The sequence below is a fragment of the Carcharodon carcharias genome, chromosome 15 (genome assembly GCF_017639515.1).
Source record: "Carcharodon carcharias isolate sCarCar2 chromosome 15, sCarCar2.pri, whole genome shotgun sequence".
In the NCBI taxonomy this organism is placed as follows: Eukaryota; Metazoa; Chordata; class Chondrichthyes; order Lamniformes; family Lamnidae; genus Carcharodon; species Carcharodon carcharias.
In genome coordinates, this window is record NC_054481.1 from 110,352,427 (window position 1) to 110,372,393 (window position 19,967).

At 42.7% G+C, this 19,967-nt stretch overlaps 1 protein-coding gene across 4 annotated transcripts in view; it reads left to right on the forward strand.

The window, feature by feature from the left end:
• Positions 1–19,022, forward strand: part of LOC121288560 (segment polarity protein dishevelled homolog DVL-1-like) — a 118,217-nt gene extending 99,195 nt beyond the window's left edge. For 2 of the 4 annotated variants that reach the window (XM_041207152.1, XM_041207155.1), the window contains 10 exons: positions 2,607–2,700; positions 4,933–5,002; positions 5,731–5,870; positions 7,642–7,718; positions 9,831–9,898; positions 11,090–11,239; positions 12,098–12,229; positions 14,114–14,281; positions 15,586–15,792; positions 16,395–19,022. In XM_041207152.1, the coding sequence (XP_041063086.1) occupies positions 2,607–2,700; positions 4,933–5,002; positions 5,731–5,870; positions 7,642–7,718; positions 9,831–9,898; positions 11,090–11,239; positions 12,098–12,229; positions 14,114–14,281; positions 15,586–15,792; positions 16,395–16,756 (1,468 nt within the window). In that variant the 3' untranslated portion in view covers positions 16,757–19,022. The remainder of the gene's footprint in view (positions 1–2,606; positions 2,701–4,932; positions 5,003–5,730; positions 5,871–7,641; positions 7,719–9,830; positions 9,899–11,089; positions 11,240–12,097; positions 12,230–14,113; positions 14,282–15,585; positions 15,793–16,394) is intronic. The other 2 variants (XM_041207153.1, XM_041207154.1) reach the window with 2 other exon arrangements.
• Positions 19,023–19,967: the final 945 nt, after the last annotated feature.

The following is a 19,967-nucleotide window of genomic DNA, read 5'->3' on the forward strand; positions in this document are numbered from 1 at the left end:
GCTGTTGGAGGTGGCACAGTAACAGCACCTGGCTCCAAAGTTAATGAGGGATTGAATGACCTTATTCCAGTACTATTGTCTGTGGTGGTTGAATGATTCCTTGAGTGTACTGTGTTGAGGATATGTCCTTTGTGCCATTGTATTGGATAATCCAACTTCTTGATCACGTTAGTCAATGTAATGTCCATAAACTTTTGATGAGTCACTGTGTTTTCATTCAATGTCCAAATTAACCCTTTGCTGCCCAGCTCTGTACTGGTGACTGCAGCTTATCTTCTTGAAATTTATAGATCCAATCATGAGGTCAAAACATGTGGGGTTTGCGATTATGTTCCACAAATTTCCTAGTTGGAGGGGATTTTGATCCTACAAACTCACCAATCTTATTTAACGCACTCCTTGCATTCATACGCATGCACTGTAACCCTGATTTAGATTTTATTACTTTCTCCCTTACCCTGACCCCATCTATTAATTTACTATTCCTTATTCTAGTGCTATCACTCCCAGTATTTTTTGCACTTTGGTCCTCCTCTTTGATATTATTTCCTGGTTTCCATACCTCTGCCAAGTTAGTTTAAATCCTTTCCAATTTTATTTTTGTTTAATTGGCTTTAGCTATAAAAAGCTTTAGCTGCTGAGTTTTTCCAGGTATTTTTGTTTTTGTTTTGGATTTCCAACATCCGCAGTTTTTTGCTTTTATCTTAGCTATAAAAATGTTTTCCTGATTATTCTGTTAAGTTGAATATGCAACCAGCAGCTATTTGGGCTAAGTAAAACTTTGATTATTCAAACCTAGACCCCAATCCAACATAGACCGAAATAATTTATTTATGTCTGATTTTAACGCTGAGGTAGCTTTTCAAAGGCAGTCGGTGAAAAATTGTTTTATGTTGAAAGTGTACAACTGAGGTGGGGCTTAGAGTCTGTGTCATACTGGCTCTGTTTTATAACTCAGAATGACAGAATGATACAACACAGGAGGCTGTTCAGCCCATCTTGACTGTGCCAGCTCTCTAGCAGAGCTATCCAATTCTTCCCACTCTACTGCCTTTTCCCTATAGTCCTGCAAATGTTACCCCTTTAGATATTTGTAAATTCCTTTTGATAGTTACTACTGAATCTTCTTCCATCACCCTTTAAGGTAGTACATTCTAGGCCATAACCCGTAAAAACAATTCTCTTTTTTTCTCCTTTGGTTCTTTTTTCTCCTTATCTACTCTGTCTGAACCCTTCATGAGTTTGAACAAACCTATCAAATCTCCCCTTCATCATCTTTGCTGTGTAGAGCCATACTGACTCATAGAATGGTTACAGCGCAGAAGGAGACACTTTGGTCCGTCGTGTCTGAATCAAATCTCTGCGAGTCTCAGTCCCCTGTCCTTTCCTTGAGCCCTGGAAATGTTTTCTTTTCTGGTGCTTATACAATTCCCCATTGAAAGCCATGATTGAATTTGCCTTCACCATACCCTTGGACCGTGTATTCCAAATCCTAACCACTCTTTGTCAAAAAAAACTTCTTCCTCATATCACCATTGATTTGTTTGCCAATCACTTTAAATCGGCGTCTTCTGGTTATCCAGACTTCCACCAATGGGAGCAGTTTCTCTATCTACTCTTTCTAGACCCCTCATGATTTTGAACATCTTTATCAAACCTCCTCTCAACCTTCTCCTCCAAGGAGAACAATCCCAGCTTCTCCCAGTTATCCACGTTACTGAAGTTCCTTTTCCCTGGAACTATTCTTGTAAATCCTTTCTGCACCTTCACTAAAGCTTTCACATCCTCCTTAAAGGCAGTGACCAGAATTGGACACAATGCTCTTGTTGGGGCTGAGCCACTATTCTATAAAGATTCATTATAACTATCTTGCTTTTGTACTGAAGAGAATAGTCTCCACACTGTCCACATTATTGATGACTTCTGTCACAGGAACCATTCTGGTAAATCGCCTCTGCACCCTCTTCAAGGCCTTGATATCCTTCCTAATGTATGATAGCCCAAATTGGATATGTTACTCCAGCTAAGACCTAGCCAGTGATTTATAATGTGTGTGTGTTGCTGTTCCTGTTCTCTCTGTCTCCTGACTGTGAAACAGTTAAAAACAGAAAATATTCCGTAGTACAGGCAGCACCAATGGAGAGAGAAAGAGTTAACATTTCAAGTCGATGACTTATTTCACAAAATGGAAATTGGCAAGTTCATGTTCAGCTGGCACCTTGATGAGGGTCTCGCACAGAGCTGTTTTGTCGCCCCAGCATTAGTGATTATTATTTTATACAACTGTAATTCTAGAGGAGCTGGGTGAACTGAAAAAAAGGACAATTGGAGGCTTTTAAATAGAAACACATTCAACCAGCACATAATGTTGGAGCTAGATGGAATTGAAACTATGGTACTGGTCCTGTACAAAGTGTGGAGTGTTGATACTGATACTGGTCTGGATCTGAATCTAGGCTCTGTGCCAAGTGGGGAGTATGATATTGATAGTGTTCTGGATATGGGTCTCAGGCTTGTACAGAGTGGGGAGTGTGATACTCATAATGTTTTGGGTCTGATTCTCAGTCCTGTGCAGAGTGCTAACTGGACTTTCTTTGGTTCCTCAGGTTAAGTAGCTCGGTGGAGCAGAGCGCTTCCTCTCGACTAATGAGAAGGCACAAACGTAGGAGGCGGAGGCATCGCATGAGACAGATGGATAGGGTAAGATTGGAAACAACACTCGGCCCAACAGAGGGAAGATAGGAATTGGAGCTACTGACGGCCCAAAACGCACAAATGTATACTAGCAGGGTGACAAATTCAATCATTTATTTCCTGTTTTTTTCGCTTCACCATTCAAAGCTTCTCAACAAGGTCGTAAAGAAGACAATAAAAACAGAAAATGCTGGAAAAGCTTAGCAGGCTTGGCAGCCATGGAGAGTGAAACAGAATTAATGTTTCGAGTCCATATGACTCTTCAGAAGAGGAGGCGTTTTCTGTTTTTGTTTCAGATTTCCAGCATCTGCAGTATTTTGTTTTTATCATAAAGAAGACAAACTTGCCAAAGGATTGGAAGACTTCATAACAATTATCGCAAGAAGAATTATCCTGCTGAGCTGGCTAACACTGACAACCTGGGCCCTAGAGAGCAGAATGGGACTTAGATAGAGCTTGAGGCTATGTAAACTTTTATGTGTAGGAAAAGACCATTACCAATAATAACTTGCATGTATGTAGTACCTTTAAAGTTGCAAAACATCCCAAGGTGCTACACAAGATCACTATCAGAACAAAAATTGACACAAAACCACATGAGGTATTAGGACAGTAATCAAAAGCTTGGTAAAATAAGTAGGTTTCAAGAAGCATCTTAAAGAAGGATAGAGAGGCAGAGAGATTTCGGGAGGGAATTTCAGAGCTTAGAGTAGCTGAATAGTGGAGCAAAAGGAGTGGAGGAATGGATAGTATTTCATATAAATGTGACCTTAACTTATGGTATTGTCCCCAAAGGACATCTGGGATACACAAGAGGCCAGAATTAGCCCCCTTGTAAGAGAACAACCCAGCCTTCTCGCCATCCCCTCTCAACCCCACCGTCTCCCCTCAACCCACTTTTCTCTCTGCCAGCCCTGGCCAATATTTATCCCTCAGCTAACATAATAAAAGAGATTGTTTGACCATTTATCACACTGCTTCCTGTTGGAACTTGCTGTGCACAAATTAGCTGTTCCACTTCTTATAAAATGCTTTGTTGGCTGTAAAGCACTTTGGGACATCCTGAAGTTGTGAAATCCTCCATATAAATACGTTACAGACAGGAGAGGGGCAGTTCAAGCTGCACGGATTTCCTCTTACCACCTGTCCGTAAGCAGAAGGTGTTTTGAATTAGCTTTTAAAATTAGTATTTTCCCTTCCCTTGGCTATTTTGCGATCCAATTGTATGATTAACCACAGCAAACTCAAGTTAGGTTAGTTTATTTTACATATTCAAAACCTGAAGAAAGGAGAGTTCATCACTTCCCACTCTGCACATTCACACAGTAAAAGGGGGATAGCGAAAAGGAATTTTATAGTTTAAAGACCACAGAAAAATGAATATTAGTTCACAAGAGTTCCAGAGGGTTCCGTTTGTGGTGGGGTTCTGTTCCGTTTTCTGGCTAGCTAAATGATTCGGAAATCCTTGAAACAAGTGATGCTTCTGCACAAGGGGTTTTCTGTGTTTAGACCACTTGGCAGGCATTGTTCAGAGACTTTTAGAATCAAGCAGGCTTTAAGAAATTGAGGCTGCTGGAGTTCTGTTCAGCTGATGTTAAAACAGCAGTCTGGCTGTGAAAACCAGAGATATAATACTAAACTGTCCAAAGGCTGCTGGCTTGGGTCATGTGACCTTCCTTCTCCACGATGACTTTAAAAGGGATGTTTATCCAGTGTCTGGAATTGGCTCAGTGTTTTAGTCATTAGTTGTTGAAAGGGATGCCATTTATACTGAGCGTCTGGCTTTTGGGAAGGCGTTGTCTCAGCAGACCCACTAACTTAGCGAGCAAGGTTGGTTTATCAAATGCAAATGACATTCCTGTATCTCCCTTTGAAATTGGTTTGAACAGTCCCAGATGTGATGTGAGTCTGTTAGTAACTCTCGAGGCATAATGAGGTGTGACATTCCAAAAACTGAGAAAAGAACTCCTGGAGATAGCTCCCAAACAGGGAGTCAACCCTGTGACTGGTAGCAGCCATCTTGATTTTCAATGAAAAAGGAAAAGGCCAATTTTAAAAATAAATAGCAATAAGGATAACATTTTTAAGTATATAGTGGTGGGTTTCTTTCCGTGTCATAGGAACCCAACAAATACATGTCTTTGCCCCATTAGAAATATCTGAAGAGACCAAAGGCATCAAAATGTTTTATTTACTTAATTTCTTTAAACAACCAAACAAATGTTTTGTTTCATACAGTCTTCATCGTTGAGTAGCATCACAGATTCCACCATGTCCCTCAATATTATCGCCGTGACACTCAACATGGGTGAGTGACTCCTATTCTTTTACTATGCCTAGGTGAAGGTAAAGTTCCATTGTGTTTATGATAGTATGCAGATAGGTATGAGCTAATGATGATGTGAGCAGGGAACGTGCATGTAAATAGCAGTTTGGGGGTTTAAGTATTAATGGCAGGATGACAGTGAGGTTGTTGTGTTTATTGGGGTCAGTTGGATTGTGCTTAATGGGGTTGGTTGGGTCATGTTTAATGGGGGCCGGTTGGGTGGTGTATTGAGAACTGTGAAGTTGAGTGCTGTTGTTAGAGTTATGTATATAATGACAAAGGAGTTGAGTTTTTTAATGTTCTATTTTAATGAATATGTGTTAATTAAAATGAATGAAATTGATATTTATTGATAATGAAAATGGGAAACATGTTCTATTAATGTAAGAATCTGTGAATAGATATGCAATTTGTTGCACCTCCTCAATTGCCCCTTGAATATGTAGAGGCAGAAATCCTACTGAAGAGCAGGATCTAAGAGCATTCACCCAATGATGATCTCTGAATTGTCATTTGAGATCTGCAGCATAAATGTTTAGAGGCCTTTCTGGTCACTTGGTGACTGCTCACTTCACTATCCAGGTGCCATGTTTTAACCATTATTAACCTCACCATGTAGTTGAGGACTGTTACTGCCTTCATTAGCTCAGGGTCTTTATCACTAACACAAGCTTAAACCAATTCTAATCTTTTTTCCTTCTTCATTTCAGAGAAGTACAATTTCCTGGGGATCAGTATTGTGGGTCAGAGTAATGACCGGGGAGATGGCGGAATATACATTGGGTCAATAATGAAAGGAGGAGCTGTGGCAGCTGATGGCAGAATCGAGCCCGGTGACATGCTTCTGCAGGTCAGTATCCATACCTCTGCATCAATCCAAATGAAACTTTTAACTAGGAGTGAGTCATTTCAAGCTGAAGTATACAAGCTGCAGCGCTCCTGCTCTTGAAAACATGTTAAATACAACTGTGGCCATTGTAACCATAACAGTTCTGCTGTAAGTACAGCATTGCTTCCAGACAATGTGCCATTTTTATTCTGTCACCTGGTCTGTGGAATTTCCTTGACAACAATCCCTTTGTTTTATGATGGAAATCTGCATGACACTGAGTAAGTGGACCAGTCAGTTCCTGAAGGAGGCTGCAATGGTTATGGACAGGACTCTCAGAGTGACCCATGGCAGGGAGGCATTATCAAACAAAAACTTTTATGTTGGCAAAAAGATTAAAACTTTACCTGCCCAATATCCGGACCATTTCCCTCCTGCAGTCTGGGCCTTGGCCTTCCCATGGTGTTTGCCCTTCTGTTGATTGTTCCTGTTATGCTGTCGTTTCCTTGGGACTTATCCCTCCCCTTGTGTCCTGCACTGTGAACATCTACCCTTGCCTAATTATGTCCTGGCCTTGGGCCTTGACCCTCCCTTGGTAGTGTCCTTGCCCTGACCCTTGACCTGTAGTGTCCTGCATTGTACCTTTTGAACCTCTCTGTATTGTCCTACGTTTGAACTTTCATTATCATTAGTTTAGATAAAACAGATATAAGAGCTTCTATGATGAAATTTCTGGGGTATGTATATTTACATCTTTTGGAGATTTGCTTGAGGTATTTCTTAGTTCGGTGTCTCAGAACACTCCAGTGACCAAGCCCTTTTAACTCAGACTGTGCCTTTTCTTGCTCAATATCTAAGAAAATTGGAACATGTTCAGGGATTATTTAGGAAACCCTTATCACCATATTTTATTTGCCAGATTTGCATGGCCTTCCTTGCCTTTGAAATCATTAGAATAAACACTTCACCAGATTGTGGCTTAGGACCTTGACTGGCAAACAGGTTTAATAACCTGTCAGCAGAAGCAATAACACACTAATTTACAACAGCTACAAGCTTAAATATCCCTCCTCAGAAAATAACAGTCACTTCTGTGCTAAACTTCAGTGTAACCTGATCTTAACCTTGCAGAGCAATTTAATGCTTACCTGAGTTTCTCTGGTTTATCTGTATCTTCCCACTGGTGTCTGCTGGTCTACTCAATTGAAATAAAGCAAGCTTAGATGCACATTTAAAATTTGACTGGGGCAAAGTACATTTTAAATTTATACCTCTGACTTACCTGGTGGTGATGCCAAATCGCATAAGTATCAGTGACTCTATAACTGCTTTGGTGCAAGAATAAGCCAACCTGTGTCTATTAGTGCCTGCAGTGAGGCAACATTCAAGACACATTACAGCCACGAGTATAAATTTATGTAAAACATTCTGGTATGTGATGATTCAGCTGCTTCCTGTGGATTATATCACCTAGTAATCTTGTAGTCACTAATTCTTAAGTATACCTGAGGCAGATCAGTGACATGGTGTGTGCCCATTGCCATTGGTTGCCTTGCTGCCAGTCACTGCTCATAAAATCACAGAAGGTGTAATATTATGGGATGGTGAATTCAAGGCTTTGATTGTATCTCAGGATTCAGCTGATTGATTTTAAATTCCTTTCCAATTCTGCATGAAAGTTGTTTGCCCCAGGGTGTCTACTAGATCTTTGTACCAGTTCCTGTTCCCTTTTCTGGGACATAGACCTTAGCCTGTCCCTTGACCTGAGCTTCCTTTCCGCTCTATACTCCAGGTTAATGATGTCAATTTCGAAAACATGAGCAACGATGATGCTGTGAGGATTCTTCGAGAAATTGTATCGAAACCTGGGTAAGTGACATGTTTCACCAACTCACATCATGTGTGGTTAAGATATTTCATATAGAGAACTTGCATTTATGTAATGCTTTTCTTAGGATGTGCAAAAGCATTTTGCAGACTATGAATCACTTTCAAAGTGTTGTTATTTTTGTAATATAGGAAACACTACAACTAACTTTTACACAGCAAGATCCCACAACCAGAAAATGATAGGTGACCAGATCACCTGTTTTAGTGACAAAAACAAAAACTGTTGGAAAAACTCAGCAGGTCTGACAGCATCTGTGGAGAGGAAAACAGAGTTAACGCTTCAAGCTCATATGACTCTACATCAGAACTAAAGAGAAATAGAAATGTGGTGAAATATAAGCTGTTTAAGGCGTGTTGGACAGGTGAAGCTGGATAGAGGGCCAGTGATAGGTGGAGGCAAAGGAGAGATTGCCAAACATGTCATAAACAAAAAGTCAGAGGAGTGTTGAAGGTGATGAAATTAGCTAAAGGATGTGCTAATGGTGTCAGAGCAGCAGTTTTACCAAAGCAGATTTCTGAATGTGTTTTTTGAGCATTTCAAGAATTGCCACTGTTACTGTGTGGTTCTGTACATAGTGCACGCTAAGTGAGTGGGGATGGAGGTGGCATGGGTAACAGCTTTTAAACTTACCTTTCAAAAGCTTCTCAAATCCTGACTATGGTTTGCAACTCCTCTGAGGGGCCTTGAACCATGAGTCCGCAAGAAGCTGGCCAACTGCACAAAAAATTGTGGGGGTGTATGAGATGTCTGCCCCCTTAATGGAACCAGCCAGGTTGGGAGTACAGGGTGCAGGCTCGCTTCCCGCACCCTTAACCTGCACTGGTGAAAATTGCTGCATGTATGTGCCTGTTTTTGTGTGTGTATAGCTGTCTGAGTATCTATGTGTGTGTGTGTGCATGTCTTTCTATCTGTTTGTGTCTCTGTATTTGAAAGAAATATGGAAAAGTTTCTTGTCTGAGCCTAGAAAGTGAGGGCTAGATGTTCCTCTGCTACTCTACTGGAATAAAGCAAAATCAGATGGCAAGGCCTACTTCCATGAGCCCACTTCAAGTCTAGTTTTTTTTCTCCTGTGTCTGCATTCCCCACCTGCTATATGTAAATATTGACAGGAAGGCTGAGCCTAGTGACCCACTCCTATTTCGTTGCATCAATGTCTTCACTGATCTCAAGGACCGCCAGGAGATGGCTCAGAGTCATCCCTGAGCATTAGCAATAAGCACCTGACTACTTCATGGAGGGTTAAAAACAAAAAACTGCGGATGCTGGAAATCCAAAACAAAAACAGAATTACCTGGAAAAATTCAGCAGGTCTGGCAGCATCGGCGGAGAAGAAAAGAGCTGACGTTTCAAGTCCTCGTGACCCTTCAACAGAACTGAGTAAATCTAATGAGAGGGGTGAAATATAAGCTTATATTTCACCCCTCTCCTTAGATTCACTCAGTTCTGTTGAAGGGTCACGAGGACTCGAAACTTCAACTCTTTTCTTCTCCGCCGATGCTGCCAGACCTGCTGACTTCATGGAGGGTGATGGCTTAGCAGTGGGCTTCTCTCCCAGAGGAAGGGTCTTAAAAACATTTTCTCTTCTCCTCCTTGGGGTTTGTTCTCCCACTGCAGCACCCACTGGATTTACTGACCTTGCAGCAGCCAGATCTACTTTGAGGCCAGGAATCCCACCAGGAACCTATCCTGCCTGACTATTAACCCAGGGAAATGAGTTTGGTTGTTACAACATGATCACAGCACCATTGCTGGCCGAACAGTTATCACCAGCCTGTTCAGGCACCTGTGGAATATTGTGCTCATGCAGTTCCATGCAAGGGCCTGTGACCATCCTGGGATCTGTGCGCTCAGTTCCTCATGCAGCAATTTTCACCAGTGCAGGTTAAGGGTGCGGGAAGCGAGCCTGCACCCTGTACTCCCAACCTGGCTGGTTCCATTAAGGGGGCAGACATCTCATACATGCATCTAATTCCTGAACCATAGGTGCCTTCAGATTCAATTTTCTCTGGTTCCTGGGCCAACTTTGCTTATCCCTGTTTGTCTGATGTTTGCAGTGGCTGGTAACTGTTCCACTATGTTTGTTTCTGCAGACCCATCAGCTTAACAGTAGCTAAATGCTGGGACCCCACCCCTAGGAGTTACTTCACCATTCCCAGGAGTAAGTACTACTTTCAACATTTTAAATGGAGTAATTAAGGAACGGGTGTGACGTGTGTAGTATTGTTAGTTACACACTGTCCTTCTATTTCTGAGATTTGGATTTGAATCCAGTCCTCTGTGGTTGTGACAGTTATACCTACGGCGTGTGTTCAGCTTTGGATTTCTATTTTTATTCATGCTAATGTCAAATTTTAGTGCTTATTTTAATTTTATGGAAATTCTAGTTTTTAATTAAAGTTACTATTAATAAAATTTTGTTTAGTTTCTATCCCTTCTGGCTCTCCTTTTCTCTGTATGTCTTTTCATCAGCTTGTGTCACTCCAGCTGTGCGTGTCTCTCTCTATTTCTGTCTCTCTGCGCAACCCCCTCCTCCCCACCCCACCCATTATGCCTCTCCATCTACTTTTCCCTCAGTATCCCCCTCTTGGTCTCTGTCTATCTCTGTGCCTGCTCTATATGGAGAAAGTTAAGTGGAGAAAAAAGATTACCTACAACAGCAGCAACAACTTGCCTTTATAGAGTAAAATACTCCTAGGAACTTCACAGGAGCATTATTAAACAAAATTTGACACTGGTTTGCCCAGAGCCCATCATTTCAATGTGGGCTCTGTGTTATTTTATGTAGCAGATGCACACCATTCAAGAAATGGAGAAGGCTCTATTGGACATGTCATCCATCTCTAATGAGTACCCCAACTGCTGCTTTCTGGACCTGACACCTTGCAGTTGTAGTTTTACTTGCAGCATAACGCTGGAGTGTGATTTGAACCCCAGACTGTGGACAACTGGGAAGTATCATTAGAATTGGGTATTTCAAACTCTTGTTGAGTTTCCCTGCATCATCTTATGTTCCGGAACACTGTACTAAACTAATCATTGAAGAGTTGCTAACTTGTACTTCCCTGCAATTTCTTTGCAAATGGCTGTACATTTCTTTAGAAATTGTACAAATTAGTCCTTTCATTATCTAAAGACAGATTGCTGGAAACATGCCACAGGTCAGTCAGCACCTAATAGAGAAAAGCCAGCCTAATATTGAATATGGCCCAGGGTTAATCTGTCTACCTTTCTATCAGCTGCTGATAGACTTGTACGTTTACTGCTTGAAATGCATATTCTTGTTGTTCTTCACATTCTCTCAGTTTGAACTGAGTCCAGCTCTTTGTCTAATCTTCTCTCTCTGTTGTAGCGGAACCAGTGAGACCCATTGACCCAGCTGCCTGGATTTCTCATACCACTGCTATGACAGGAACATTCCCCCGCTATGGTATGAGCCCCACCACCAGTGCCATCACTTCCACCAGCTCTTCACTAACCAGTTCCATCCCAGATTCAGAAAGTAAGTCACATTTTGACCAACTTCAGGATCCCCCCATGCTTGAGCCTGCCATTTATATTGGGGGTGGGGGTTATGAAGCTGCTTGGATGGTTCAAGGTCACATTGGTCTGAGGCCATCAGGCCTTCTATCCTGTCTCTGTATGTAATATTCAAGCCATGATTTTAACTTGAGGGTTGAACTCAGGACATGGGGTTCTCAGCCTCTGGTTCCTCACCCTGACCCTATTTTAACTCCTGAGCCTGCCGTGTCTCCTGTCTGAGGCTGACAGGAAAGATGTAACACTCCCATTGTGGAGACCCAAGAGAAGGGAGCAGTCCCTGGCCTAAGGTTTTGCTGTAAGGGGAAGGGTGTTTGAGAGAAGTTCAGTGCTGTAGAGGCTCAAAAATTCCTAGCGGGGCCCAGAGAAACTTCTGGCCCAGAGGAAGCCCTCTCAAAAATTTAGAAGATAAAATTTACCTTGACCTCTGATCATTCTGTTTCATGTTGGTTTGGTTCAATGTAGCCCACCCCAACTTTTGTGCTAAAGTAGGTGGTGTCATTGATATCATCAGGCCATGACATTTCCATATACAAATGTTCTCCTGAGGTCAGCTAAGGTAAGAACCAAGGGGTTTGATGGAGTTAATACACAGACCAGCCATGGTCTAATTGATTTAATTGAATTCAACTAGGCACAGGGGCTGAATAGCCTCTTCCTGCTTTTGAATAGAAGACATGTGCTGTGCCTTTCCAACATCTTAACCCACTGACCCCTTCCCTGCTCTTACTGTTCCCACTAGACAGACAGGATTAGAATACACCCTCTGATAATTCTCTGTGAAGATTAGATCCTTTATTTTTTCTGTTTCTTTGTTCAGAGTATGAGGATTGTCCGCTAACAGTTAAGAGCGACATGCCAGTTATCGTTAAGGCCATGCAGTTGTCTGACTCCGGACTGGAGATCCGTAACCGACTGTGGCTGAAGATCACCATTTCAAACGCCGTCATTGGTGAGTATGTCTGTCTCTGGGGCTGTTCTCACTTCAAGCTGTCCTGTGTTGGTCTTAAAGAGGTCAACCCTAATCAGTGACAATCCACTTCATCCTAGAAACAGAGCAAGATTGACATTCCAAAGCCATGACTCGGCCTCCACCACTACTTCTGTGATCAGGTCCCACGTGGTTTTCCGCCACTAAAGCTCCAGAGTCTCTATGTAACTTTGTTTCTGTAATACACACACATGGCTGGCCATAGAAGAATTACTTGCTGGTGTTTGTTGTTATCCAGATTATTTCTATGCCTGGTAGGCACAGAATTAATTGCGCCTGATTTCATTATTGTGATTTAAATTCTCATTAATGTTTGTTGTTGCTCCCACATGTCTTGATTTCACCAGTCATCCCTTGAGATGGCTTTGTTTGTTCTTCCCATTTGGACCAGGCTTTCCACAGTCCCAAGAATTTGTCCATCTGATCAGAATGGTACAAACTCAATCATCTCTAGGATTGGGTCCCTTCCATAACCTGAGATACAGCAAAGCACCCTGTTCCAGAAGGCATTTCATCCTCTCTTATCCTTTTAACCCTCAGTTATTCCAAACTAGCACTTCCAGGGGTATAATGGTGTAGGAATTATTGTTACTAGAATAATCCAGAGACCCGGAATACTGAGACTTCAAAATCCATCATGTCAGTTTAAGAATTGAGTAAAAATGTAGCTATTGTATTTCCTTTCATATTAAAAGTTAATCACTTTACAACAAGATAAAAGCAAAACTTTACAACAAGTTGACTTTTGCATCCTCAGGATGTCCCAAAATGCTTCACAATCAATGAAATATTTTTGAAGTGCAATCACTGTTGCTTTAAGTGTTTGTGATGCTGGCTTTGGTTATCTGTGCTGTGTACTGAGCTCCACTCTTGTCACTGTATACTTTCACCTGGCCAAAGATGAACCTGCCCGATCCAGTACCCACCACCGGCTCGCATATGATAAGAACCACAGCTAAGGTGCATGTATCATTTGCCTACAGGGATAGAACGTTATAGAGCTTTTAATGACAAAATGGAGTGGGTAGAGTTCATGATCAAGAGGATTGTATATGGATGGAGAGATTGTTCACGGTCAGAGTGGATTGTACACGGTTTAAGAGGAATGTACATCATCAAAGAGCATGGTACGAGTCTGATGTCAGGGAGCTGTACACATTCTGAAGCAATGGTACACAGTCAGAATGGACAGCACGTGGCCTGAGGCAACTGTATGGCAGATACAGCTTTCCAATTCTAGTCGTCTTTTCTTTCTGGTTAAATGGGAAAGCCTGTTGCTGGATGATATGATATTCTGGTTGATTTCATGTGTCGTGCATTTGATGGCAGCTACCTTAGAAATAACTGGCAAGGAAATGCCTTTACAGAGTTGGTGAACTTAATGAGTTGAACCCTTAAAACTAAAGGTCATGGCCAGGTTTATGCAAGCATCAGGAGTAGCTGGTCCTGAGAGGCCCTGACCAAGGTGAGGGAGGGGAGCCTTGAGAGGCCAAGGTGGGGAATGGGAGTCCTGAGAAGCCCTGGAAGAGATAGGGGAGGGGAGCCTTGAGAAGGCCTGACCAAGGTGGGGAATATAGGTCCAGAGAAGCCCTGACCAAGGTGGGGGAGGGGAGCCTTGAGAGGCCCTGACCAAGGTGTGAGGACAGGGAGAGGGGTGGGAAGTTCAAACCCAGGTGGAAGGGGCCAAGAGAGACTCGTGACCGAGGTGGACTATGGCCTCGGGTCCTGGGCGAGGGGGTGGGGCTAGATCTTGCAAGGCTCTGGCTGAAGTGGGGGTTGGGTGAGGTGCTCCAGTCGATTGGTTGGTTGCGCATCTTCATGCAGTTAGCCCTTGTTTCCCTGTAGGAGCAGATGTGGTCGACTGGCTTTTCTCGCATGTGCAGGGTTTTAAAGACCGTCGTGAGGCACGGAAGTATGCTAGCAGCATGCTGAAGCACGGCTACCTCAGGCACACAGTCAACAAGATCACCTTCTCTGAGCAGTGTTACTACATCTTCGGTGACCTCTCTTCCAGTAAGTTCACTCTGTCTCCTTAACATTTAGCAAATCTGGTGATTATCAACCTGAGGGATTTGGATGCTGGGGGTTGAAGCATTCTTCCATCAAGCACTCCCAGGGCAGGTACTGCATTGGTTAGATAGTCATTTGGTAGTACAGAGCTTGAGTATTGCTGGAAAAAGAGACATGTCAAAGCTTTTTGTCTTGCAGTCAAAAGGACACTTCGCAAGAATACCAAAATAAGAGGAAAATAACAATTTATACTGTATGTGAAGAGGCTGCTGATTGGTAGAGGTTTTGCCATGGAGAATGCATCAGTGATAGTGACTGACAGTTAACTGCCAAGCATTGTTTGAAATTTAGACCAGGCAGCTTGACTCTGATTGGTCAAGGTGTTGCCCTGAGGAATGAGTCAGCAAATGACTGTCACTTATTTTGTTTAACTGAAATAGGTACATTTCTGTCTGCAAAGAACAGGGCCCTGTGTATTGATATATTTATCTTCCAGTGCACACACATGCACCACATTGTGTGCTCTACTGACTATCTTAAATTGCTTGTCAGCGTAATGCTTAGCAAATTGATGGTTATTTAGCAAATATTGTCCAATCGTGGAATTACATCTAATGTTGGAAACTGTGTTGTGAGTTTTGCAAGCACAGGCTGGTTTGGTACGGTCTGTTCCTTGCCCATTGCGAATAGCGGCTGGGACATGCTGTTTAATACAATCCGCCAGTCTTTGGGGCATACAGCCTACATACCTAGCATCACACTGGGACTGAAATTCATATACCATATTACTCATTTGTGTGATGGGCAGAATGTGTTTTTGGCTTGACAGCAGCTTCAAGTTAGTGGCAAATACCACTCGTGTTGCTACTACATAGTAGCCTAAAGCTGTCACTTTTGACCCTGAAAAGTGCACAGATTACCCTGGAAGGGCAAGGTATCTCAAAACTTTGAGCATCAGGTGAAGCTGGCTGTTTCACACTACTACTATACAGTAGTACCACGAGTGACATTTGCCACTAACCTGAAGCTGCCGTCAAGCCAAAAACGCATTAATTCATTTAGCTGATCCAGTTCAGTTTCTGGTCAATGGTAATCCCGAGGATGTTGATAGTGAGGGATCCTGCAATGGTAATGCATTGAATGTCAGGGGGCAACAGCAGAACAATTACTGACACCAACTATCTGAGAAAGTGGGAGCAATGGTTATGAAATTAAATTGTTGAACTCAGTGTTGAGGTCAGATGGCTGTAAAGTGTCTAATTGCTGGAATTGCATTTAATTTATGTTTAACTCTTCTTTTCTGGTAGACTTGGCTGGACTGAGCTTAAATGAAGGTTCCAGTAGCACATCAGAACATGACATCCTCCCACCTCTCCCACATCCAACCTGCGCCTGGCCACTGACTCAGGGCTTCCCATATCAGTATCCGCTGCCTCATCCGTATTATTCGCCTAATTGCCAGGATCCCACTTTGAACTATGGAAATGGCAGTGCTGGAAGCCAGCAGAGTGAAGGTAAGATTCACGAGGGTCTTGCCTTGTTTGTCAGAGTTGCTGCATGTAGCACTTGTTGCTGCACCTTTTCCAAAACCGCTTGAGTGGGGTGAGGGGTCTTGGAAGGCAAGGAGGTGAGGAGCACGGGTTGTTGGGCTGGACGTTCCCCCAATTCATTGCAGCAGGTGAGGCAGATAAATGCAGCCTGACTGCTTTGAATGTGCTCAGGAAGTAGCAATGACTCAGCACCCTGACACAACCATCAGAAGAATTGGAGTTCATCCCAAAATGAGCAAGACAGATTCACAGAATAATCTTTATAAAATGTTACAGCCAGGTTCAGCAGCTCGATCATTACCAACCAAAGTAAACAAGCAGCATTAATTGCTGTCTGTATTGCTGCACTAATTGTTATGCTTATTGGATCTTTCTGTTTCCACATTGCTCTCAGTGCAGCAGCAGAAAGGAATAACCATGATATGGTTTAACCGCTTTATACTGGGTCCATTCAACAGTCGAGGGACAGTAGCACCAGATGGTCAGTTCTTCACTTGTAGATGTTTCATTACGGTGAGGTTCATAGTGAAGTAACTGGTGTCTTTTGTTGCCTGCTGTGTGTACAGGGAGCAAGAGCAGTGGATCCAATCGGAGCATAGGTGAGAGAAGAGGCTCAGCGGGGAAGGAAAAGGAACAGAAAGCAGACTCCAAGTCGGTGGGTAACACCAGCGAGCCAGACCGCACCATTGGGAACAACGTGCACTGCGAGCGACCAGCAAGCCAGCTCAGTCACCACAGCCACTGCTCTCACGGACCCCCGGGGGTCCCCCCTGTCTACCAGCTGCCCACGGCCTTAGTAACGAGTGGGCCTCCTGGAGCTCCTCCCGTCCGGGATCTAGCGGCAGTCCCTCCCGAGCTGATGGGCAGCCGGCAATCCTTCCAAAAGGCCATGGGTAACCCCTGCGAGTTTTTCATCGACATTATGTGACAACACCTGCTTTCTTGCACTAAACAACACAAGTCTTTGCACACAACACTGCTTGTGTCTCACCCCTGGTGTTGCAGGAGCCTCGGGCTTCTAACCCTAACCATGGTTCTATATCTGTCCTCCATTAATAACAACCTTGAATGTGTTGGTTTTGGTAAATATTGGTGCCAAGGACAGCTTTGTGTAAGTGTATTCCGCGTTTCAGTGTAATCATCACCTATGTAGACTTTAAAGGGATGTTGAAGACCTTTTGATTTGGTTGGATGTTTATCCCTGATGAGATCATTTCATATGGTCCTCTCAACGTCCAGTCATCTGCTGTTGTGATGGGCACTCCATGTTAAAGTTCATCCTGGTTTTTTCAATGTGGATTGTCCAACCCTTTTAGCAAGCACCTTTTCATTATACAGACACGGCTCAACACATATGGGCGTGATTCCCTTTCCAGCTCATTGACGCACAAGCGATTCACTTTCTTTCTTCAAAAGTTAGCAGCATTTCAAGAATTATTTTCTCTTGAAGCATGGAGAATGTTAAGCTACATCTTCAAACATTTTAAACAGCTCTTGCACTCTGTAGTCTAATCCCCTGCACAAGAGAGGAGGTTGGATGACATATCTTTGCACATGCCATGTTTTGGACATGTCTAGGCAGTTTGGGCACTTTTGTTCATGGTTACTGCTGAGCGATGTGATTGGATCATTCGGTCTCATCAGTCATTTCTGAAGGTTTACAAATCTGTCTGGAACAGCTGTTTATAAATTATATTTTTCCTTGGTTCTGTGCTGCTCCCAGTAGTGAGACCTTCTGTATCCAGTCTGCAACTACAAAGATATGTATTGGATTGTGTTTTATTTTCCAATTTTCACATCACTCCTGAAGGTGCTGGCTCTCACCCGGGTTCACGTCCCTTCCTGTCCTGAAGCTACTGACGCTCATGGGGATATGGATTTACTGGGCCCCACCTGCCCTAAAACCATGTTCAAGTGACCATCCTTCATGTGCAGTGACTATCAGCAGGGAATTCAAATGAGATTACCCTGTCTCCTGCTCTGTGGGGCACATATTCCCACTGGTGGTGTAGTCTGGTTCACTCCTGTTTCTGCTCCATTTCCTTCCCCTTGAGCCCTGCCCTTATCAATAAATGCAGATCAAATTTCCGTGGCCTTTGTGAGACCCTGATTGCAGCTAACTGTCCCACCAGAAAAGCTGGCGAGATAAATTTCAAAACTTTATGTATGAGACCAGGAGAAGTGAGACTGTTTTGTGCCCCACAAGGATCACATGAGCCTTTGCTACCCCTGGCTCCCCTCACCAAATTAACCAACCACTTTAACACCACCTGCCTCACACCCAGACTTACCCCAGACAGTCTAACAACATTAGCCCAGAAATCTCGATGTCCTGTGTCCCAGACAGGAGTGTGATGTGTGCAACTTTACCTCTGATGTTCGAGAAACCGGAGAGTGGAACTAAACAAAGTTAACAGGAAACTGAGACACACAGACTGTCAGAGGTCCAGTCTGGAGTGGTGCAGTGTAGAGAATCAGATGTGATTCCACCGGGTCGAACTGCAGCCCTCAGAGCACAAGAGTGAGCAAGGTAAGCTTTGTGTGTGTGTGTGTGTGTGTGTGTGTGTGTGCGCCACCAATCCTTGACACATATCTGTACACAGGACAGTTCCTCAAGACAGTGAGTGTGAATACTGTTATATTTGCACAAGTACCAACATTCCAGGACTCTGCAACATTCTTTGAACAAAAGAAACACTTAAAAATTAATTCAGCAAGGACTTTCAATTTTAGCCTTTAGTCAAAGGCAGCTTCAAACATTGCCTCATCTGGGTCCATCTTGTGGACACCTAGAGGAATAACAGATGCCGCACAAGGTCGGCTGTGCACAAAGCTCACTCTTTGAATGTTGGCATAAGTAGGTCCAGCACCTGGACTGCACTCAGCTGGAATGGAATAATAAAACTAATGGAAATTTATTGGAAAGTTTAAGAATGCTAATCAAAATTATGAGAAAATGTAAAAAGAAATGTACAGTAGGAAATTAAATTTTATTAAATTAATTATTATAACTATTCTATAGATCAAACTCACTGAAAAAAGTTCAGTCCAGACTGCAGATCAGTTGGCAGCTGGGAGCTGTCATCATGTGTACCAGTGTTGTAGATATTGCATTCAGATTCTGTGTCTCTATAGTTAATATATCGCTGCATCAGTGTAAAAGCTATTTTAAAAACTAAAAAATTTACATTTTTTCCTGTCTTACTTTGTTTATATTTTCCTTTTTCTACTTGCGGTGTCTTTGGCAGTTTAATTTTGTTTACAGTGATCTTGTGGAAAGAACATTTGATGAAGACCCTGAGGGTCCAGTGTGGTGAGATTAGGACCAAACTCATCAATACAGTGGATAGGGTCCATCCCAACAACCATCCCTCTCACACAGCCATGGTGCCAAGGATTAGAACAATAGATTGTAAGAGCTTATATTTATATATAAAAAGAAGAGTGGCTAAAGTAAACGTTGATCCCTTCGAGGCAGAGACATGAGAAATTATCATGAAGAAATGGCATAGAGGTTGAACAAATATATATTTGGTGCCTATCTTCACAGTAGAAGATGCAAATTACATATCAGAAATGAAGGGTAATCAAGGGGCTAATAAGGAGTGAGGAGCAGGAACTCATTAATAGCAGAGAAAAAGCATTGGAGAAACTTAAAGGACAAAAAGCTGACTAATCCCCAGGACGTGATGGCCTATATTCTTGAGTTCTAAAAGGGACAGCAGAGATAATTGATGTACTGGTTATGATTTTCCAAAATTCCCTAGATTCTAGAATGGTCCCAGAGATTTGGAAATTAGCAAATGTAACACTTCTATTTCAGAAAGGAGGGAGAGAGATAACAGGGAACAACAGACCAGTGAGCCTAATATCAGTTATCAGAGAAACACTAAAAATCTTAATAATGCACTTTAAAAAAAATCATGGTATGATTAAACAGAGTCAACATGATTTTACGAAAGGGAAATCGTGTCTGAAAATTTATTTGGGTTTTTTTTGAGGATGTAACCTCGACGGTAAATATAGGAGAGCCTATAGATGGAGCATACTTGGATTTCCAAAAGGGATTCAATAAGGGGCCACAAAAAAAGATTAATAAGTAAGACAAGGGCTCATGGAGTTCAGGGTAATATGTTAAC